The sequence below is a fragment of the Lissotriton helveticus genome, chromosome 11 (assembly GCF_964261635.1).
Source record: "Lissotriton helveticus chromosome 11, aLisHel1.1, whole genome shotgun sequence".
NCBI lineage: Eukaryota > Metazoa > Chordata > Amphibia > Caudata > Salamandridae > Lissotriton > Lissotriton helveticus.
Window position 1 is genome coordinate 785811995 of NC_136072.1, and position 23703 is coordinate 785835697.

General features: G+C 46.4%; 1 protein-coding gene across 1 annotated transcript in view; it reads right to left on the bottom strand.

The window, feature by feature from the left end:
* The window catches only part of LOC144791924 (uncharacterized), a 62474-nt gene that overhangs the window by 23831 nt on the left and 14940 nt on the right, over positions 1-23703 (bottom strand). Inside the window, exon 2 of the mRNA XM_078666735.1 lies at positions 1976-3297. Within this exon, the coding sequence (XP_078522861.1) occupies positions 1976-3297 (1322 nt within the window). The remainder of the gene's footprint in view (positions 1-1975; positions 3298-23703) is intronic.

Below are 23703 nucleotides of genomic sequence, written 5' to 3' on the forward strand. Positions count from 1 at the left end.
GGCGACATACACTCCCCCAAACCTCAACTATATTATCCTGATAGAGCCATTTTGTTAGATTGATTTGTTATCTGGTATACATTTAACAGGGCTACTTGTATTTAGGACATATTGCCAGAACGTCAATCAACCTACGAGATAGCAGATGCTTATGCTTAATTTTGGCTTGCAGAAATCATTCTTAAATTGTCCATATCAACATCAACACAAAAGCAAATCTACAGATGCCCATGCCTATTAGAGCACAATATTGTTCAGTATTCTGGAAGATGTACTCCCACTGGCAGACGTTTTTAAATTAAAAAAAAAACAGAAATTGTAGCAGGATTGTATATTTAAATAACAGAGTTATAATGACTTCTTTGATAAGCTTCTGTTGCATAATGATCATAGGGTTAATTTTTGTAATTAAATCTTGGGTTAATAAATTAAATCTCGTTTAACTGGCCACCTGTATACTTTAGATCGGAGTAGTAATTTCTGAGTTGTCACTTACATCAGGGTGCTACCTACAGACAACCTTACTTTGCTATATAGCTAATGACATTACAAAGTCACATTCATATAGGTGATATATCTATACATTCTCACTTTGCTATCTTCATATATGGTCACGTTCATATAGGTATTATATGTAGACCGTCTTATTTAGTGTTAACTGAATCTAGATGGTACATGTACAAATTTCTATTTGTATTCTTACTTCGCATATAAGGGTTATATAACGTTACTTGTGTTTGGGTGCTACCTGAATTCAGTATTGCTTTGCTTCTGAGCTGTCATTGTCTCCAAGTCACTCTCACCATGAAACAGCCTACCATTCTTAGTTCTGATAGGTATTATGGTGTAAGTGCGTCAAAACGTACATCTAAGCTATGCAGCTTGCTTGTAGTACCGTGAATGGAGGCCATCTCTGGCACTTCGGCCCATATACTTGACCCTTGCATGCTTACATCTTCTCACAAGAATGCTCGTGCTCTATCCAGCAGCATTTGTCCTAAACGTCTGGCTCAAGTGCTCTTCACAATACTTCTTTCTCAGAATTCTCAGTGTGTTATGTAGAGACAAGGTCACTGGGAAAAGAATGGAGCACTTCTCAGGTCCTCATCACCAAACTGTGCATATAATTCCCCACAACCAACAACCTTCCTATCCACACATACCTTGCCCTCTAAAAGAGAGCAGGGTTGTAAGAAAACGTCATGCAACACAAGCGGTTGTAGTACAATGAAGGGCCCTGCGATTTTCCAACTAAGGCAGAAGTACTAAAACCTGCAAATCCGTCTGTCAATCTCTGAATCACATAGAGCTTTTCCTAGACTAGGCTCCACTATGGCCATCACAGGCATCACAACTGTTAAGCAACATAACCAGCAGCTGTTAAGCATGTAAATGAGACATTCCATTTAAGTGTAGAATGGTGGCCACAGAGATAAATCTATCAAAAGGTTCCATACCATATCTACCCCCCTTGGATTTCAATTGAGTTGTACAAGGAGAGTAGACCAGTAGAGAAACAGGCTGTTGTACCTTGTAATGAGGTGATGAAGGAAACCATGAAGTGTATGTATTATGGAATCCAGACAACTCTTGCCCTCTCCCACCCCTCTACAACTACCACGCTTAAAGAGGTGTGTCTTCATTCCTCTCTCAAAAGGAGGAAAAAGCCACAGCTATGAATTAAATTGTGGCCAAATTACAGTGTTCCAAAGAACCATAGCCTCACCCACAAGCTGTGAGGGACCCAGGCTGGCCCCTTTCCTTCAAAACCCAGCGAAATGGAAGTGGCCTCACCTTGCTAGATTAAAGGCATTAGGATAGTAAATTGGCATCTTGTGTCATCACCTGTGCATAAGAAGCTTTAGTGTTCCTCGCCTCATTATCGTCATAATGACAAGCACAAACATAAGAAAAACAACAGATTTAACATGACAGGAGAAGAATGCAAGCACAAATGTGTACAGATGAACCATACCTTTCCATTATAGTGGTAAACGGCATAAAAAATAATTATGAGTATCGCAGTGGCCACCAGGTAGGCAAAGAAATGTCTGCTTAAAAACTCTTTTGGGCTGTTCCGATTCTTCTGGTCTGAAAAATCATATCCAGTCTTGATACCATTGTTGCGGTCCGGATACAAAATTTCATCAAAACCCACTGGTGACTTTGGCGCTGCATCATCATTGTCATCTTCTTCCAGGTTGACTAGAACGCCATCTATGTCAGCGTCATCTTGCCTTTGTGAAATTAAAACAGTGCTGTTCCCCATAATGCTTTCATTGGAGTCACCCTCATCATCAATGGCCAACCAAGTCATTTCGCCATGTTCTACCCAGGATTCAGACGTTGCATCTTCAGCATCCTCATCCTCCTCGAAGATCAGCCAGGTGTTAGCATTGTCATATTCCTCCTGGGATTGGGACTTTGCATCTTCATCATCATCCTCTTCAAAGACAAACATTGTATAGCTGTCATCCTGTAATTTTTCATTGTCTCCCATGTGTGGGACTGAAGCTATCTCCATGTCATCCTCGTTCATTGGACCATTAGTCACATTTTGTTGATCAACCTCTGGTTCTACTGCAAAGTTTGAGGCATTGGCTTCCACATTGACATCTTCCCACAATGCTTCGAACAGGGCCTTTGCCGCTTCCTCATCCTGCGACCAGGGGTAATTCACACCCTCCCCATCTTTCATCAGAGATTCCTCCTCATCCAATGGCACCTCCTCTGAATCCTCGTTGAGAGACGACTCATTGTCTGACTTACTCACTTTCTCCTCATCCAATGTTGGCTGTTCAACCTCCTCCCAATCCTGAATTGATGGATCTATAACCCACGCCTCTTTGGTTTGTAGTTTCACTATGGTTTTCTCTTCATTTACTTGATTTGGCAGTTTCACCTCCTCATCTTGGCTTGAAGAGCTTACCTCATTCTTACTTTCATAAGTCATAGGTTTCACTGTTTCAACTTTGGTCAGTGGTAGTTGGTTCTCCTCAACCTTTTCTCCATTCTGTGTTATTAAATACTTTCTGTTCTCTTTTAGGGCTTTCTCCTTCTCCACTGTACTCAGGGGCACCTTCAATTCCGCATCTGGTTGGTTGGGTGCTGCAGTGTCTTCTTCATACTGTATCCTAGAATCTTTTATTGAGGTGCCAGAGAAGGTCTTCCCGCTGGTCAAAGAGACATTAACAAACATTCCTTTTTCAGCAACAAGCGTGTTCTTCTCTTCAGAATCATCCTTTACCACACCCTGAACAGCTGATGGTTCAGTCACAAGACTTTCGTCAACAGGACCTAAAAAACAGAATAACTTTTAAGTTGGATAACTGAATTTACAACTGTCCAGTAATCATTCATCTCATATTATGCTCCAGTCTGTAAGAGCAATAAGCGCTCAAAATTGCACCTTAAACACTAAAGTACTGTACCAAAGGTAGGTCACCAAGAAAATTGTACAAATGAAGAAGCAGTCAGGCTTTTTCAGTTATTGTGGTCAATGTCAGTGGTCAGATATGGAGTGAAAGTGTATTGAGGTGCAGATGGAGTGAGATGGTGATGGGTGAAACAGCATGTGTCCAAGGTAAAGTGACTCTCTGGAGAAGTCAAAGTCACTTGGGGTCTTGCTGGACCTTATACTGCCCAACTGTGTAGATGCCCTTCTACCCTGTTTCCTCATTTCCCTTTCTGGCTTCCCAAAAGTACCAGCTTCTGGTACCTTTGTCTCCATCACTGTGTTTTCAACCTATTTTAGTAGGCTCCTTGCTCGCATTATAGGCTCACCATTCTGTCTGTGGTGTGAAAATGCCGAGAGAAGTTTGTTCTGAAAATACACACAAAGGGAGTGTACAAAATGAGCACCTTCATCTATATATCTCAGAAAATTCAAAACCGTTGGTGTAATTAATGAGGATCCTATAGTAGGTCTCTGTTAAAGAATCTGGGACGCTTTAAAAATGGCAGGAAGAATAAAATAATATTTTCTCAAGTCATGCCTAAATGAGGGTTTACTCTAGAATATGTGTAAAAGTATGTAAAGCACATTGTGGGGTAAAGGGTTAGGGTTGCCTGGATCAAGAGGATCAAAAGGGTCAGGTCTCTAAATAAGTGAACTTATGAATGAATGGAAAAACGTATACCACAGTGCAGGAATTTCAAAAAAGGCATCCCAGTGCATAGGATGGAAAGTAATAACAAACAAACAACCAAAGAGAAAAAAAAAAGCATACTTGGATTCAGCAGTAAACCGCCAAGGTAACTGGCTGTAATGGGGGGGTGCAGTGGGCACTGTAGTGCATTCCACGAATCTAAAATGAGGGTTTGAGAAATGCAAATGATCTGCAACTCAATGTCAATGTTATTGTTTAGTTAAAAAAAAACAAAATGTTTTTAGGTATATCCTCCTGGGTACAGCTGCCATCGAAGTCCAATTTTCCTAAAGAATGCATTTCTCAATATCAGTAAAATATTCATAAAAACTGAAAGTGCATACAAGTCACCCAAGGATGAAATTGAATATAAGAAAAAACATTTAAAATTCAGAAAGCTAAAAGAGACAACGGTAAACCCCAAGGCATGATATTGAAAGTGTGGTAGTGCAGGATACCGGTCTGAGGCATAAGTAATAGTTAGTCAGAGCAGCATAAGACAGGTGGGCTGCTGGGCCTGCCATGCGGCTGGGTATTTCAGGGGCCTTAGTGCAGTTGTCAGTTATAAGTTTTTGAAGTTGACGGACACCCAAGGAATGAGAGTGATTATAGAGAGATCGTTTAAGATACTGTAAGCGGACACAGACAAAGATAACATCCAAGGTAGTAAAAGTGCACTAGTGCAGGATAACAGTCTAAAAAGTACAAGTAATAGTTTGACAGAGGCAGCATAAGACAGACGGGCAATTAGCCGTGACATACAGGGGTAGGTGTTTCCAGGTTTCTTAGTGCAAAGATCTACAACTCATTCATATACTTTAAAAGAAGAAATGGACAAGCAGCGAAGAATGGAATGAAGGTTTTGCATGGTAGATGGATGCCATACAAAGCCATGATACAAAAACAAAAAAAGTTGATGTGCTTAGGCATTCAAAGACTATGCTTTTGTGCCCGAGCAAATACTAAAGATTGACAATGTGCCCAAAATGTGGTCCTTTCATTTGAGGCACAGAACCATCCAAGCTGACATGTTCTGAATAACCCGAATGAGATCAGTGGCATTTGCAGAGAATCTGGTGTTGAATACTCAACACTTTTCTATTTAGTGTACATGCTTGTGTGCCACCCACAAAATCACATCTAGCTTCTTTGCTTCAATCCCTAAATGGTGAAAAATGACATTCTGTGGAGGTTCTTCTTAACTTTGATTTAGAAGTTTTCCAACAAACTTTTATCATCCATTTGTTGCTTTCTTTGGGATATAAAAATGAACTCACTACAATATATGTTAAGTAATTTCTGAAAAAGTTGTTAAAGTGCCTAATCTGGAATATTTTTACCAATGGAGCAACTGAATTTTCAACTGCCACACTTTGTTTCCACCGATTTGTCTCTTGGATCGGATGCATGCAACCACCGTACGTCGAAATATTTAGTGACATGACACATTTAATCTGCTATTCATCTTACGTAGAAACAATGGATACACTGACCTTTTCCAAACGTTGGGCCTCTGAGGTCCTGTTAAAGTCATTTTTGGCAAGCGCACGCATTTGGGTACAAGTAAAGATAAGCTTCTCAGTGTGTTCCCTCCACAATCAAATGACCAAAGGAATGCAGTCTTCAATAGAAGACTACCATAGGACCCTTTTAAATTACAGTAAGCGTGGTTATCTTTTCTTTTGTTATTAAGACGCGGATTCTTAATTAGTATGCTCCACGTCATAGAAATAGGATGTGTGGAGGTTGGACAGCACAGGTTTAAAAGTGATGCGTAATTATCTGCAACCTAACCTTGAATTAGAACCCTGATTAATATTAGGGAGAGGTCACATCCTAACGCGCACCAGAGTGATGATGAGCAGTGCGAGAAGAGGTATTGTGAGCATGTATACGATTACATAAACCTGTTATCTTCTAAAGTTTACCCATTCAGAATTCCTTACAGTTCATGTAAAATAAGTTAAATAGGAACACATAGGCACTACCCACTAGGGAAAGGGAGGGGACAGAAGATAAGGAAACTATGGTTGCCAACGTCAGATGTTCAATGTCAACAACTTGCCAAGACAAAAGTAATTTCATTCCCAGGGTCATCACTTCACTGAACAAAGAACATGGGTGGGGTTCGGAGGGGGACCCTAAAGTAGGAAGGTAACAGAAAAATAAATAGGTATCACTTGACTAAATGGCCTTAGACAGAGTACACACATCTGGGTTTGCAGTTTATTGGTTCATCTGACTTACATAAGTAGTGGTTCAGGAGGAGTTAAATGTTGAAAGGAAAAACACCGGCAGGATCACAGGGCCAATGTTTTAATCCCTAATTGTAACTCCTCCCAAGCATGTGTTTATTTGAATGTTTACTTATACCACAGTACAACACAACCATTTGTTGCAAAGAAGTTATCACTTCAGCGAGTTATATAGTTGCAAATAATGACTGCAGGGGCTGAGCAAATCACTGGTGCATATTAGTGCCAGCAATAATAGCTAATATACCAGTGCGCTCGCCTTACCCTATCTCACCAACAGACACTTTGTAGGACCAACCAGTCGGAGTGCAGTAACTTCAAACATCCAACACTCGGATCACAACAATTGAGGAAATTAATTCCCTGCACCACAATAGGGTGATCTGTAAAACCAAAGACTAAAAGTGATTCCACTGTTAGTTTACATTTTTATTACAGTCAACGCCCTGAAGGATGAAATGCAATAAGACAGGACACAAGGCTAAAACACCACTAACGCTGTTTCTTATTCGACACTACTGAGTGGAATATGATGACCCAGAAAAACGCAAACAATAAGCTCCCAAATGAGCGGACACAAAAGAATAAAATAACTTTGATGAGAAAAACCTCGGGGGGAGGGTGCAGTGTGATAGTTTTGAATAGCATAGTATTGTTGGAACACTGTTGATATGCAGAATGCACCTATCATTTGTTCAATTCCTGCACACATTTATTTCAACTATACAACTGCTTGCTGAAGTGAGGCTTCATTTGAACATGATGGCATGCCATATATGCAGATGATCTGAAGGCATCATAAAACAGTTAAATGGACACATGTGAGAGCAGATGCGGAAGCTCAAGAGGTAAGAGACAGGTCGCAAATTCAAGATTCAGTTGTTTTTCGATATATGTAGATGTAAGTGGGCACGTTATTGTTCGGTATGGACCGTAATGCATCCTACTATGTGTCGATCACCTTGTCCAAGGGGTCCCTTGTAGTAAGTGGTCAGTTTGAAATTGTGCATACCGGGAAGATGTGCAACACGGTGATACTCGAATTGCGTGAGTGACACCCAGAAACAGCCAATAAAAGAAAATAGTGAAGTAAGCCCTGTTTTGATTCAGTCCAGCCATGGATCATATTATTGACTAGCTTACACAAGAATGACTATAGAGCATCCACAAAACAATCAAGAGGATAAACTGGATAGTGAAGAAAAAGTGTATAACTGCAAAATAGAGTCTCTACGCAAGGGGAAACAAGCTGCCCTAGGTGAACGAGGTTGCATATAGTATTTACAACCTCGATGAAATTACAGAAAGGAAGCAAAATAGAAAGACTCACTTTCAGAAATCAACAAAACTGCTATGCACTTAAATTAATGCACTTTGAATGCTTGTAAAACTTCTTATCTAAACAATCCGGACCACAGAAAGTTATCAAAAGACTGAAAACCCAATCAAGACAGCAGAACAGGAGCCTCTAAGTTTTAGTGCAATGCATGGGCCAATAAAGAAGGACCCCAAACATTAATGAATTTGTATTAAGTTATATTGCACTGTCGGTATCAATAAATCACAACATTTAAATGTTTTCTTGGCTGCCTTAACGGAACGTTGGTAATGATGTTCTGTTTTGTGACTTAGGTGTTTGAAGAGGATATTTTGCTGATGACCTAGTGACCGGGTTTGGTCATGTGAATAGAACAATTAATGGTGTTTGTGGCTCAGTCGTGTATAGCTTGGGGATGCTTTTAAACATAGAAGCTTCCAGTCTCTTGGCTGCAGTGGTTCTGTGGGCAAAATTACTATCTGATATGATGCTTGTATAGGGAAAGTGGTAGAGCCTGGCTTATGGAGGCCGAGCAACACAAATACTTGAAAGGATGGAAAGAGAGGTGAACTCTTGGTTTGGAGAACACAGTTGTCTGTCTCTTGTTTGAGGTAATCAAAGAAAGAAGAGTGTAGATTCCACACTATTAGATTGCCTTAAACCTACATGTGATCGGCCTAGCTAGTTTTTCATGTTAATGAGAAACTGTTCTTCAAGGGTTCTAGGAGTCTTACTGAAAACACATCAGGGATTGGCCAACAATTTGCTGAATTGTTTTCTTTCTTCTCAAAATAGTTTTTATGTATGAATGCGAAGAGGTTTAGGACTGTTTTGGATACAGCAATTTCAAGACATATGGAGAGGGTGGTAGGTCTTTGAAGGGTTAGCAGTTTTTTCATTAAATGAAGCGTGAAAGGAGGGCAAGAATGATTTTTGGGGGGTGATGTGCTAGCTATTGGGATTAAACTGCTGATGGGCAGAATTAGTCCAGTGAGATGTGCTGGTGAAGTATCTGCAGGAGGATTGTAGTGTTTAATTTTCAGTACCCGTCACCTTTGTGGTGCTTGGGTATTAGCTGGGAAGAAAGCTGCAAATGTTTTTGTATTGGACCTGGGAAGATTGTGTGTGCTTGGTGAAGTCTGTTGGGGAACTTTCCATGGTTAAATTTGTTCGATCCTGCCACTGCACCCCCGCACCCCCCTGACATCAGTACAATATGTACTGACCACATCCCTGAACAAGCATTTGAAATGCAATAGGTCTCGCAGCATTAGAGTTAGTGCATTTAGAATTGTTTATGGGTTTTTTGTTGTAAATCTTTTGCATTTTTTTTTTTTTTTTGCCAATGCAAAAGAATTATAAATCAAAAAAGCAATAAACAATTGTAAAAGCTGTAACTAAAAATCCTATGAGACCTATTGCACTGTGTGAGGGTGAGGTGTTGAGGGTGAGTGAGGGTGGGGTTGAGTGAGGAGTTGAGTGTGAGTGAGGTGTTGAGGGTGAGTGAGGTGTTGAGGGTGAGTGAGAGTGAGAGTGAGTGAGGGTGAGGGTGAGGGTGAGGGAGGGTTATTGCGAGTTAGGATGAGGGGTTGAGGGTGGGTGAGGGTGAGGGTGAGGTGTTGAGGGTGAGTGAGGATGAGTGAGGGTGAGTGAGGAGTTGAGGGTGAGTGAGGGTGAGTGAGGGTGAGTGAGGGTGAGTGAGGGTGAGTGAGTGTGAGTGAGTGTGAGTGAGGGTGACTGAGTGTGAGTGAGGGTGAGTGAGGGTGAGTGAGGGTGAGTGAGGGTGAGGGTGAGTGAGAGTGAGTGAGGGTGAGGTGTTGAGGGTGAGGTGTTGAGGTTGAGGTGTTGAGGGTGAGGTGTTGAGGGTGAGGTGTTGAGGGTGAGGTGTTGAGGGTGAGGTGTTGAGGGTGATTGAGTGTGAGTTAGTGAGGGTGAGGTGTTGAGTGTTAGTGATGGTGAGGTGTTGAGGGTGAGTGAGGGGGAGGGTGAGTGAGGGGGAGGGGGAGGCGTTGAGGATGAGTGAGGTGTTTAGGGTGAAGTGTTGAGTGTGTGGGTGAGGAATTGAGGGTGAGGGAGGGTGAGTGTGGGTGAATTGTTGAGGGTGAGTGATTGAGGGTGAGGTGTTGAGGCTGATGTTTTGTGGGTGAGTGAGGGTGAGATGTTGATGGTGAGTGAAGGTGAGGTGTTGGGTGAGGCGTTGAGGGTCAGTGAAGTTGAGGGTGGTTGAGTGAGGATGAGTGAGAGTGAGGGTGAGTGAGGAGTTGAGGGTGAGTGAGTGAGGGTGAGGTGTTGAGGGTGAGTGAGGGTGAGTGAGTGTGTGATGTTGAGGGTGATTGAGGATGAGTGAGAATGAGGGTGAGTGAGGATTTGAGGGTGAGGCGTTGAGGGCGAGGCGTTGCGGGTGAGTGAGGGTGAGAGTGATTGAGTGTGAGTGAGTGTCAGTGAGGGTGAGGTAGCGTCTTACTGATTGCCCGTGAAAAGCCCAATTATCTCTTTATATGTGAAAAAGACTTAAATGCGATAGGTACATTTTACAAAAAATATTTTGAGCTTATGTGTTGTATTTATTTGTATTAAATAGCACTCGCTCGGTAGTGAGGCTACTTCAGAGCTGATAAAAACAGAATCATACATTTAATAAACTGTCATTTTTCGTCCTGTGTGTTTAAGTGTAGTTGAGACATTGACAGCACGAGTCTGAAATATAAATGAAAACAACGCAGCAGGACCCGGCGCCTTTTCATCCCTAAAAGTATTTACCATTTGAGGAAGGACAAGGCGCGAACCCGAAATGCATCGAGGGGTGTGATGTACAAGTTGTCTATCTAGAATGTGAACGATTGTCCGATAAAGTATTTCAATCAATCATGCAATACAAATATAGATAATCATTTTCAGCTATGAAAAGACAAATGCACCAGTTTAGGTTGGGATGACTGAATGCCAGCCACGGATACAAGAAAAGTTATCAGGGATTCCAGGCTGCAATCGCTTAGAGTGTTAGGGGGTGTGAGGGGGGGAGGATGAGTGAAGTGATTTGCGTCAGAGAGTGTGTGAGTGTGTGAGGGTGAGTAAGTGTGTGTGAGGCTGAAGGTGTGTGATGGTGTATGAGGGAGATGTTGTTTTAGCGTTACTGAGCGGGTGTGAAAGAGTGTGATAGTTTTGTTGTGTGAGGGTGATGTTAAGAGTGTGTGTATATGTTAATATTAATTAAGTAATGTGTTGTTTGTAACAAAAGGTGTCACATGTCCCCTTTGTATTACTTCTGTCTTATGTGTATATTAGTATGTAATTTTAAATGTGTATGTATTGTACTAACTATGTTAATTTTTTTTAACGTGTTTGTGGAGTCTGTTTTTTAATTTTTTTTAAAAATGGCCGACGTATAGCGTCACGTCGACGTCTGCTATGTTTAGCGGTCTAGTTTATTTTTGAGTTGTGTGTGTTTTTTGTTTACGTATTTTTCTAGCCAATCGGAGCGCGACGTTTTTGACGTAGCGTTCCGATTTGCATACGTCAACCGTTGAATTCCCCATAGATCGAGAATGTTGGTGCGCGGAAGGCGTGTTCTTGTTCCTGTGGTGTTGCTGCGTCGTTTGACAGGTAAGAATGTAATCCTAAGTTTCTTTTAATGTAATGTAATGTAGTATATATACTATGTTAAAGTTAAATACTTGCTAAATGTATTTATTTCGCTCGTAATATTTGTAAATGTTTGTAATGTAACATAAAGTTGTGTTTTTTATTGGCGATATGTAATGCATATGTTTTGTTAAACTGTAATGTAATGTATTAATTTCCTTTTTTTGGTAATTTGACATACAAAAGGTGTTTGTTTCATTTCGAAGTGCTAAATGTGTTTTAATATATTGATGTAAGTTGTGTTTTCATTTTCTTTTTGTGTGATGCTGAAGTAGTCGGATAATTTGTTATTGACGTACTTGAAGTATGAAATGAAACGTTGTGTCTTTGCTGACTGTAGTATTCTTAGCAATGTATGAACGACATGTACAGTGAAGTAATGTATTTTTCGTTAGCTTTTTGTGACTGAATATTTCTATGTTCGTAATATGTTATTTTGTATTTGAACTAATTCCGTCTGGATAAATGCTATTGTGTTATGCGTATCTCTTTTTGTGTAACTGTCGACTATTGTATTCAATGCGTCCCATTTTCCGGATGAATCGTTCTTGTTTATTTCCCTCTGAAAAATTTGATTGTTTCCGAATATTTTTTTTTTCGTCATATTTGCTTTATATTAGATGGAATTCCGTGAGAAGAAGTGCTATTGTTGTATGCGTCCGGTTTTTTGTGTAACTGTTGACTACTGTCTGTAAACCGTCCCATTCTCCGGATGAATAGTGCTTGTTTATTGCCCGACGAAAAAGTTGCCTGTTTCACTTGTGTCTTTGTATCTCCTCGTGCTTGCTTCCTGCCACATATTTGTATTTGTTTCCTTTGTGTAATATTGTTGTAATATCGTACGAATTAAATTTACTTTTTGGCCCGAAGACTGATTAACATCCTTGCATCCTTTTAGGTCAATGATGTTAAGTTTTTTTTGTGTCTAACGTATCTGATGCTGTACTCCGTCGACCCCCTTGTTTTCCGTCCTGAAATTTCTTTATGTGTAAGAAAATGGCCTAACATTCCTCAAATTGCAGAGTGGGTGAATGCTGCAGAGTGGGTGAATGCTGCAGAGTGGGTGAATGCTGCAGAGTGGGTGAATGCTGCAGATTGGGTGAATGCTGGAGATTGGGTGAATGATGGAGATTGGGTGAATGATGGAGATTGGGTGAATGATGGAGATTGGGTGAATGATGGAGATTGGGTGAATGATGGAGATTGGGTGAATGATGGAGATTGGGTGAATGATGGAGATTGGGTGAATGATGGAGATTGGGTGAATGATGGAGATTGGGTGAATGATGGTGAGTGGATGAATGATGCAGAGTTTCTGAAAGATGGATAGTGTGTGAATGATGGATAGAGTGTGAATGATGGAGAGGCAGAGTGCTGTAGCGTTTTTGAGGGTTAGTGTGTGTAACTGAGGGTGAGTCGTTGAGGGTGAGTGAGGGTGATGTTGAGTGAAGGTGAGGGTGAGGTGTTGAATGTTATTGAGGGTGAGGGTGAGGTGTTAAGGGTGAGTGAGTGTGAGTTGTTGAGGATGAGTGAGGGTGAGTGAGGTGTTAAGGATGAGATGTTGAGGGTGAGTGATGGTGATGTTGAGTGTAGATGAGGGTGATGTGTTGAGTGTGAGTGAGGGTGAGTGATGGTGAGGGTGAGTGAGGGTGTGGAATTGTGGGTGAGGTGTTGAGGGTGAAGTTAGTGAGGGTGAGGTGTTGAGGGTGAGGGTCTGAGGGTGTGCTGTGCTGTACCTGCTCCGTGTGTGAGGGAAGCTTGCACTGCTGCCGCCTGTGCTGTACCTGATCTATGTGTGAGGGAAGCTTGCACTGCTGCTGTCGGTGCTGTACCTGTTCCATGTGTAAGGGAAGCTTGCACTGCTGTTGGCTGTGCTGTACCTGCTCCGTGTTTGAGTGAAGCTTGCATTGCCGTTGCCTGTGCTGTACCTGCTCCGTGTGTGATGGAAGCTTGCACTGCTGCTGCCTGTGCTGTACCTGATGTATGTGTGAGGGAAGCTTGCACTGCTGCTGTCGGTGCTGTACCTGTTCCATGTGTAAGGGAAGCTTGCACTGCTGTTGCCTATGCTGTACCTGCTCCGTGTTTGAGTGAAGCTTGCATTGCCGTTGCCTGTGCTATACCTGCTCCGTGTGTGATGGAAGCTTGCACTGCTGCTGTCGGTGCTGTACCTGTTGCATGTGTAAGGGAAGCTTGCACTGCTGCCGCCTGTGCTGTACCTGATCTATGTGTGAGGGAAGCTTGCACTGCTGCTGCCTGTGCTGTACCTGCTCTGTGTGTGAGGGAAGCTTGCACTGCTGCCGCCTGTGCTGTACCTGATCTATGTGTGAGGGAAGCTTGCACTGCTGCTGTCGGTGCTGTACCTGTTCCATGTGTAAGGGAAGCTTGCACTGCTGTTGCCTGTGCTGTACCTGCTCCGTGTTTGAGTGAAGCTTGCATTGCCGTTGCCTGTGCTGTACCTGCTCCGTGTGTGATGGAAGCTTGCACTGCTGCTGCCTGTGCTGTACCTGATGTATGTGTGAGGGCAGCTTGCACTGCTGCTGTCGGTGCTGTACCTGTTCCATGTGTAAGGGAAGCTTGCACTGCTGTTGCCTGTGCTGTACCTGCTTCGTGTTTTCGAGTGAAGCTTGCATTGCCGTTGCCTGTGCTATACCTGCTCCGTGTGTGATGGAAGCTTGCACTGCTGCTGTCGGTGCTGTACCTGTTGCATGTGTAAGGGAAGCTTGCACTGCTGCCGCCTGTGCTGTACCTGATCTATGTGTGAGGGAAGCTTGGACTGCTGCTGCCTGTGCTGTACCTGCTCTGTGTGTGAGGGAAGCTTGCACTGCTGCTTTCTGTGCTATATCTGCTCTGTGTGTGAGGGAAGCTTGCACTGCTGCTGTCTGTGCTGTATCTGCTCTGTGTGTGAGGGAAGCTTGCACTGCTGCTGTCGGTGCTGTACCTGTTCCATGTGTAAGGGAAGCTTGCACTGCTGTTGCCTGTGCTGTACCTGCTCCGTGTTTGAGTGAAGCTTGCATTGCCGTTGCCTGTGCTGTACCTGCTCCGTGTGTGATGGAAGCTTCCACTGCTGCTGCCTGTGCTGTACCTGATGTATGTGTGAGGGAAGCTTGCACTGCTGCTGTCGGTGTTGTACCTGTTCCATGTGTAAGGGAAGCTTGCACTGCTGTTGCCTGTGCTGTACCTGCTCCGTGTTTGAGTGAAGCTTGCATTGCCGTTGCCTGTGCTATACCTGCTCCGTGTGTGATGGAAGCTTGCACTGCTGCTGTCGGTGCTGTACCTGTTGCATGTGTAAGGGAAGCTTGCACTGCTGCCGCCTGTGCTGTACCTGATCTATGTGTGAGTGAAGCTTGCACTACTGCTGCCTGTGCTGTACCTGCTCTGTGTGTGATGGAAGCTTGCACTGCTGCCGCCTGTGCTGTACCTGATGTATGTGTGAGGGAAGCTTGCACTGCTGCTGTCGGTGCTGTACCTGTTCCGTGTGTAAGGGAAGCTTGCACTGCTGTTGCCTATGCTGTACCTGCTCCGTGTTTGAGTGAAGCTTGCATTGCCGTTGCCTGTGCTATACCTGCTCCGTGTGTGATGGAAGCTTGCACTGCTGCTGTCGGTGCTGTACCTGTTGCATGTGTAAGGGAAGCTTGCACTGCTGCCGCCTGTGCTGTACCTGATCTATGTGTGAGGGAAGCTTGCACTGCTGCTGCCTGTGCTGTACCTGCTCTGTGTGTGAGGGAAGCTTGCACTGCTGCCGCCTGTGCTGTACCTGATCTATGTGTGAGGGAAGCTTGCACTGCTGCTGTCGGTGCTGTACCTGTTCCATGTGTAAGGGAAGCTTGCACTGCTGTTGCCTGTGCTGTACCTGCTCCGTGTTTGAGTGAAGCTTGCATTGCCGTTGCCTGTGCTGTACCTGCTCCGTGTGTGATGGAAGCTTGCACTGCTGCTGCCTGTGCTGTACCTGATGTATGTGTGAGGGCAGCTTGCACTGCTGCTGTCGGTGCTGTACCTGTTCCATGTGTAAGGGAAGCTTGCACTGCTGTTGCCTGTGCTGTACCTGCTTCGTGTTTTCGAGTGAAGCTTGCATTGCCGTTGCCTGTGCTATACCTGCTCCGTGTGTGATGGAAGCTTGCACTGCTGCTGTCGGTGCTGTACCTGTTGCATGTGTAAGGGAAGCTTGCACTGCTGCCGCCTGTGCTGTACCTGATCTATGTGTGAGGGAAGCTTGGACTGCTGCTGCCTGTGCTGTACCTGCTCTGTGTGTGAGGGAAGCTTGCACTGCTGCTTTCTGTGCTATATCTGCTCTGTGTGTGAGGGAAGCTTGCACTGCTGCTGTCTGTGCTGTATCTGCTCTGTGTGTGAGGGAAGCTTGCACTGCTGCTGTCGGTGCTGTACCTGTTCCATGTGTAAGGGAAGCTTGCACTGCTGTTGCCTGTGCTGTACCTGCTCCGTGTTTGAGTGAAGCTTGCATTGCCGTTGCCTGTGCTGTACCTGCTCCGTGTGTGATGGAAGCTTGCACTGCTGCTGCCTGTGCTGTACCTGATGTATGTGTGAGGGAAGCTTGCACTGCTGCTGTCGGTGTTGTACCTGTTCCATGTGTAAGGGAAGCTTGCACTGCTGTTGCCTGTGCTGTACCTGCTCCGTGTTTGAGTGAAGCTTGCATTGCCGTTGCCTGTGCTATACCTGCTCCGTGTGTGATGGAAGCTTGCACTGCTGCTGTCGGTGCTGTACCTGTTGCATGTGTAAGGGAAGCTTGCACTGCTGCCGCCTGTGCTGTACCTGATCTATGTGTGAGTGAAGCTTGCACTACTGCTGCCTGTGCTGTACCTGCTCTGTGTGTGAGGGAAGCTTGCACTGCTGCCGCCTGTGCTGTACCTGATCTATGTGTGAGGGAAGATTGCACTGCTGCTGTCGGTGCTGTACCTGTTCCATGTGTAAGGGAAGCTTGCACTGCTGTTGCCTGTGCTGTACCTGCTCCGTGTTTGAGTGAAGCTTGCATTGCCGTTGCCTGTGCTGTACCTGCTCCGTGTGTGATGGAAGCTTGCACTGCTGCTGCCTGTGCTGTACCTGATGTATGTGTGAGGGAAGCTTGCACTGCTGCTGTCGGTGCTGTACCTGTTCCATGTGTAAGGGAAGCTTGCACTGCTGTTGCCTGTGCTGTACCTGCTCCGTGTTTGAGTGAAGCTTGCATTGCCGTTGCCTGTGCTATACCTGCTCCGTGTGTGATGGAAGCTTGCACTGCTGCTGTCGGTGCTGTACCTGTTGCATGTGTAAGGGAAGCTTGCACTGCTGCCGCCTGTGCTGTACATGATCTATGTGTGAGGGAAGCTTGCACTGCTGCTGCCTGTGCTGTACCTGCTCTGTGTGTGAGGGAAGCTTGCACTGCTACCGCCTGTGCTGTACCTGATCTATGTGTGAGGGAAGATTGCACTGCTGCTGTCGGTGCTGTACCTGTTCCATGTGTAAGGGAAGCTTGCACTGCTGTTGCCTGTGCTGTACCTGCTCCGTGTTTGAGTGAAGCTTGCATTGCCGTTGCCTGTGCTGGAGCAGCTCCGTGTGTGATGGAAGATTGTGAGATCTGGCATAACGGAAGGATTGGTAGTGCGTGCACAGCTTTGTTTTTTGTTTGTTTATTGTTGTAGTGAAAAGTTTTATGTATGCACTGTGTATGTTCTCTTTGTGTGTTTTCTTTTTTATATTTTCTTTATTTCAGGGAATGTGCTGCTACGATCGACAGGTAATGACAAATTAATTTGCATAATATTAAAGCGTGTCTTTGTGACTTTTATACTTTTGTTTATTGATTTGCTTATTGTAAAGCTAATGTTATTATTGTTTTAGGTCTCTCTGCTCGCATTTACTTTCTGCCTGGCTTCTTGCATTAGATATTTTTTTTTATTTTATCAATGGCTGCTATTTCGGTGTATTTGTTGCCATGGATTGAGTTCCGTTTTGCCGTACGTGTTTTTTGGTCGCACTTGGCTTGTGTATACGTTTGTAAAATTATTTAGTGTATGTACTTAAAATGTGTTTTATTTCTGTTCTAGTAAAGGGTATTACGCAATGTATTCCCTTTACGTTTGTTACGTAAGGGATGTTAGCGTTCTATTTTTTAATTGATGGTGATGTAATTATGAGCGTTACGTAATTTTTAGCCAATCGCAGCTCTACGTTGTGTGACGTAGCGTTGCATTTGACGTGCGTCAACGGGGCGTTTTCCAAATTGATGTGAATGTTCGTGCGGTAAAGGTGTGTTATTCCTCCGTGTTTGTTGCTGCGTCGTCTGACTGGTAAGATGTACATTTATTAAAATTGAGTACATGAATTTGAATGTATTAATACGTGTGTGTATATACGTATTATTAATAATGTTTTATTAGGATGTATGAGTGTTTTATTTGTATTGCGCCATGTGTATTATCGAGTTTTGAGTTACAATATTCCTTAGTACTGTTCTAAAAGATATATGTTTGAAAAATTGTTTTTTTTCGAAATGTTACATAAAGCAATGTCTATTTTTGTATGTGTTATGTCTTTGAAATTGCGTCCGTTGTTATTTCTCGCTCACTTTCCTTGTGTTTTGAATTTTTCTTGATCTTTATGCGAATGTTGGCTCGTGTTTAAGTTGATTCTTCGGGATGCATTGAGTAATCTTTGCTAGTGTCTTCCTGGTATGTAGTTTCAGTAGTTCTGTTTCGCCTGAGGTGGCACTGTGATGTTTATTTTTCCTCCGACTTAGCTTTTGCTTGTGTCATTTGTACCGGTATGTGACTTGTTTCGCCGCTATTCATTCATTTTGTTAGTTGCTTGTTGTAGTTAAAAGTATTATGTATGCACTGTGTATGTTCTCTTTTTTGTGTTTTTTTTTATATTTTCTACATTTCAGGGAATGAGCTGCTACGATCGACAGGTAATGACAATTTTATTTGCATATTATGAAAAAGTGCCTTTGTGAGTTCTTATACTTTTGTTTATGCATTTCCTTTTATTGATGTTAATGTAATTATTGTTTTCGGTATTGCTTTGCTCGCACGTATTTTCTGTCTGGCTCCTCTCATTAGAGTGTGTTTAGTATTTTATCAATGGCTGCTATTTAGTTTTATTCTTTGGCATGGATTGAGTTTCGTTTTGCCGTACGTGTTTTTCGGTCGCACTTTCCTTGTGTGTAGTAATTTTCTCTTGCACGGCATCCCTTATGTCCATTTCGGCAGCAATAGCACATTATTAACATTCTGCAACCCCACACTACAATTGAGCAACATGAGATCATCACTCATTGCCACTAGAGCCGTATTTAGAACTCCCCCAGTCTCATTTAGACATAGAACTGCAGTACTGTACAGCACCAAAGCATGCTTGTATAGCTGTAATTGTGTGTGCAACGTACAAAAAGTTGTTCTAAAGCGTGCACTTCAGGCTGGTGGTGTGTGTGACTGTTGAAAGCGTGGATTGATGGCTGTTTGTGTGGGTGTATGCATGGTGAAAGGATGCACTGATGACTGTTGTGTGTGTACGCCTTGTGAAAGTGTCCATTGCTAGCTATTAGTGTGTGTGCCTGTTAAAAGCGCACATGTTTGGATTGTATGTCGTTTGTCTGCTGAGTAATGCTGTAGTGGTAATGAGTGGTGCTGTGGTGGTAAGTGTTTGTGTGTGGTTGTAGTGTGATAGTGTGTTGATGGTGAGTGAGGGTGAGGTGTTGAGGGTGAGTGGATGATGGTGTGAGGGTGACGGTGTGAGGGTGAGAGTGAGTGATTGTTGGCGAGCGTGAGGCTATGAGGCTTATTGAGAATGTGAGTGGGTGTGCGAGGATGTGTGAGAGTGTGTGAGTGTGGATGTGTGTGAGGGTGGGGTTGTGTGAGCGTGTGGGCATGTGAGTGTGTGGTGCTTAGTAATGCTGTAGTTGTGATGTGTTGTTCTGTGCTAGTGATGAGTGGTGTTGTGATGGTGTTTAATAATTACCACCACAGCATAACTCAGCACCACAACAGTTGCAGTTCTCCCAACAATGGCATCACTGATGTCCACGAATGCAACATGCAGCAATACCACTTTATCTTTCTGCAGCCCCACAGTACCATTGAGCAACAACACTGCATCACTCTGCACTTCCACATCCGTATTTTGCACACCCACAGTCTCATTTAGACATAATACTGCAGTACTGATGACTGTTGTGTGTGTATGCCTGGTGAAAGTGGCCATTGATAGCTGTTGTTGTGTGTGTGACTGTTAAAAGCGTACATGTTGTTATTGTATGACCTTTGATTGCTGCAGTGGTGATGAGTGGTGGTGTGGTGGTAATTGTTTTTTTGTGTCGTTGTAGTGTGATAGTGTGTTGAGGGTGAGTGAGGGTGAGGTGTTGAGGGTGAGTGAGGGTGAGGTGTTGAGGGTGAGTGAGGGTGAGGCGTTGAGGGTGAGTGAAATTGAAGGTGAGTCAGTGTGAGGCGTTGAGGGTGGGTGAGGCTATGAGGGTGAGTGAGGCGTTGAGGGTGAGTGAGGGTGAGGTGGCTGAGTGGCGTTCCTTGGGTGAGTGGCGTTGCGTGGCAGAGTGGCGTTGCGTGGCAGAGTGGCGTTGCGTGGCAGAGTGGCGTTGCGTGGCAGAGTGGCGTTGCGTGGCAGAGTGGCGTTGCGTGGCAGAGTGGCGTTGCGTGGCAGAGTGGCGTTGCGTGGCAGAGTGGCGTTGCGCGGCAGAGTGGCGTTGCGCGGCAGAGTGGCGTTGCGCGGCAGAGTGGCGTTGCGCGGCAGAGTGGCGTTGCGCGGCTGAGTGGCGTTGCGCGGCTGAGTGGCGTTGCGCGGCTGAGTGGCGTTGCGCGGCTGAGTGGCGTTGCGCGGCTGAGTGGCGTTGCGCGGCTGAGTGGCGTTGCGCGGCTGAGTGGCGTTGCGCGGCTGAGTGGCGTTGCGCGGCTGAGTGGCGTTGCGCGGCTGAGTGGCGTTGCGCGGCTGAGTGGCGTTGCGCGGCTGAGTGGCGTTGCGCGGCTGAGTGGCGTTGCGCGGCTGAGTGGCGTTGCGCGGCTGAGTGGCGTTGCGCGGCTGAGTGGCGTTGCGCGGCTGAGTGGCGTTGCGCGGCTGAGTGGCGTTGCGCGGCTGAGTGGCGTTGCGCGGCTGAGTGGCGTTGCGCGGCTGAGTGGCGTTGCGCGGCTGAGTGGCGTTGCGCGGCTGAGTGGCGTTGCGCGGCTGAGTGGCGTTGCGCGGCTGAGTGGCGTTGCGCGGCTGAGTGGCGTTGCGCGGCTGAGTGGCGTTGCGCGGCTGAGTGGCGTTGCGCGGCTGAGTGGCGTTGCGCGGCTGAGTGGCGTTGCGCGGCTGAGTGGCGTTGCGTGGCTGAGTGGCGTTGCGTGGCGTTGCGTGTGTGAGTGGCGTTGCGTGTGTGAGTGGCGTTGCGTGGCTGAGTGGCGTTGCGTGGGTGAGTGGCGTTGCGTGGGTGAGTGGCGTTGCGTGTGTGAGTGGCGTTGCGTGTGTGAGTGGCGTTGCGTGGGTGAGTGGCGTTGCGTGGGTGGCGTTGCGTGGGTGGCGTTGCGTGGGTGAGTGGCGTTGCGTGGGTGAGTGGCGTTGCGTGGGTGAGTGGCGTTGCGTGGGTGAGTGGCGTTGCGTGGGTGAGTGGCGTTGCGTGGGTGCGTGGCGTTGCGTGGGTGCGTGGCGTTGCGTGGGTGCGTGGCGTTGCGTGGGTGAGTGGCGTGTGTGAGTGGCGTTGCGTGGCTGAGTGGCGTTGCGTGGCTGAGTGGCGTTGCGTGGGTGAGTGGCGTTGCGTGGGTGAGTGGCGTTGCGTGGGTGAGTGGCGTTGCGTGGGTGAGTGGCGTTGCGTGGGTGAGTGGCGTTGCGTGGGTGAGTGGCGTTGCGTGGGTGAGTGGCGTTGCGTGGGTGAGTGGCGTTGCGTGGGTGAGTGGCGTTGCGTGGGTGAGTGGCGTTGCGTGGGTGAGTGGCGTTGCGTGGGTGAGTGGCGTTGCGTGGCTGAGTGGCGTTGCGTGGCTGAGTGGCGTTGCGTGGCTGAGTGGCGTTGCGTGGCTGAGTGGCGTTGCGTGGCTGAGTGGCGTTGCGTGGCTGAGTGGCGTTGCGTGGCTGAGTGGCGTTGCGTGGCTGAGTGGCGTTGCGTGGCTGAGTGGCGTTGCGTGTGTGAGTGGCGTTGCGTGTGTGAGTGGCGTTGCGTGGGTGAGTGGCGTTGCGTGGCTGAGTGGCGTTGCGTGGCTGAGTGGCGTTGCGTGGCTGAGTGGCGTTGCGTGGCTGAGTGGCGTTGCGTGGCTGAGTGGCGTTGCGTGGCTGAGTGGCGTTGCGTGGCTGAGTGGCGTTGCGTGGCTGAGTGGCGTTGCGTGTGTGAGTGGCGTTGCGTGGGTGAGTGGCGTTGCGTGGGTGAGTGGCGTTGCGTGGGTGAGTGGCGTTGCGTGGGTGAGTGGCGTTGCGTGGGTGAGTGGCGTAGCGTGGGTGAGTGGCGTAGCGTGGGTGAGTGGCGTAGCGTTGCGTGGGTGAGTGGCGTAGCGTTGCGTGGGTGAGTGGCGTTGCGTGGCTGAGTGGCGTTGCGTGGCTGAGTGGCGTTGCGTGGCTGAGTGGCGTTGCGTGGCTGAGTGGCGTTGCGTGGCTGAGTGGCGTTGCGTGGCTGAGTGGCGTTGCGTGGCTGAGTGGCGTTGCGTGTGTGCGTGGCGTTGCGTGAGTGGCGTTGCGTGGCTGAGTGGCGTTGCGTGGCTGAGTGGCGTTGCGTGGGAGAGTGGCGTTGCGTGGGTGAGTGGCGTTGCGTGGGTGAGTGGCGTTGCGTGGGTGAGTGGCGTTGCGTGGGTGAGTGGCGTTGCGTGGGTGAGTGGCGTTGCGTGGGTGAGTGGCGTTGCGTGGGTGAGTGGCGTTGCGTGGGTGAGTGGCGTTGCGTGGGTGAGTGGCGTTGCGTGGGTGAGTGGCGTTGCGTGCCTGAGTGGCGTTGCGTGGCTGAGTGGCGTTGCGTGGGTGAGTGGCGTTGCGTGGGTGAGTGGCGTTGCGTGGGTGCGTGGCGTTGCGTGGGTGAGTGGCGTTGCGTGGGTGAGTGGGTGAGTGGCGTTGCGTGGGTGAGTGGCGTTGCGTGGGTGAGTGGCGTTGCGTGGGTGAGTGGCGTTGCGTGGGTGAGTGGCGTTGAGTGGCTGAGTGGCGTTGAGTGGCTGAGTGGCCTTACCGTAATTCGACTTGAACTGTCTGCTCCAAGTTACCCTTCAAAATAGCATGAGGGGTTGAGGGTGAGTGAGGGTGAGGGTGAGTGATGGTGAGGCTGCTGCGGATGCGCCCCTTAATGTGTGTGTATAAGAAATATGGTAGTTATCCAAAAGAAGGTAACATCGGAAATGTTTCACTGAAGGCAACATAGGAAATCTTTAGTCTGTACAAGCGTCGACGTAGAATAGGCCGATTTTAAATACCACGCTGTAGAGGGAAGTTGTGAAATACTAGGCATGGTTATGTAAAGTAAATAAGTTTTGTTAAAAAAACATCACGTTTCTAGTGTTAGTATTTTCGTTCAGTGGGATTGTTTAAGTTTAGCGAAAAAGCATCACGTTTCTAGTGTTAGTATTTTCTTCCAGTGGGTTTGTTTTTGGGGGGGTTTGTTGTTGTTCTCGAGGTAACACCCGGCTCGCATCCTGCTGTTCTAAATTAGCACATCCCCAAAGGAACTTCCCAAGTGATTACAATCTTGACGACGGCGCTTAAAGTAGTCTAGCATCCTGGAGTTTTGGTAACGAAAGCATTGGAGTCTGTGGCCTGGCTTTGTGTTCATGTAAATGGTATTAAAGAATGGTCCCAGCAGGTCCGTCGTATTGTTGGGGGTTATGGCGGGTTGCGAGGACTGTTTAGTCACGTGGATGTGCTAGAGGCTCTGTGATGTCACTCTGTGTCGGAGGAGGGAAATAGTAGGCCCGTTGAATTGAACTGACTCTGTGTGTTTCATTCCGTTTATAAACATGTCAAAATATTACATTTTTTTTAGGTGCAATGCTATAGATACAAGCGCTATTTTTGGCGTAGCAGGCTGTAGAGGGAGGGGTGGGAATAGTAGGTCTGCTGATTAGGGAATGTACAAGGCCATGTAGCTTGTAATGCGTCTGTCATTATTTCATTTTGTCGACGATTTCACTTTCAAGTCTTTTTGTGTTCTGAGAGCCTGGCTGTGTGCAGGGACAGAGAGGGGAGGTGCTGGCGTCTGGGGAGGGGGAGTTGAATTGCGAGCCTGGATGTGTACGGGAACAGAGGGGAGAGGTGCTGCCGTTTGTGGGTTGTAATATTAACTGTTTTTTAGGTGCAATGCTATACATACTAACGGCGTTGCGTGTGTGAGTGGCGTTGCGTGTGTGAGTGGCGTTGCGTGTGTGAGTGGCGTTGCGTGTGTGAGTGGCGTTGCGTGTGTGTGGCG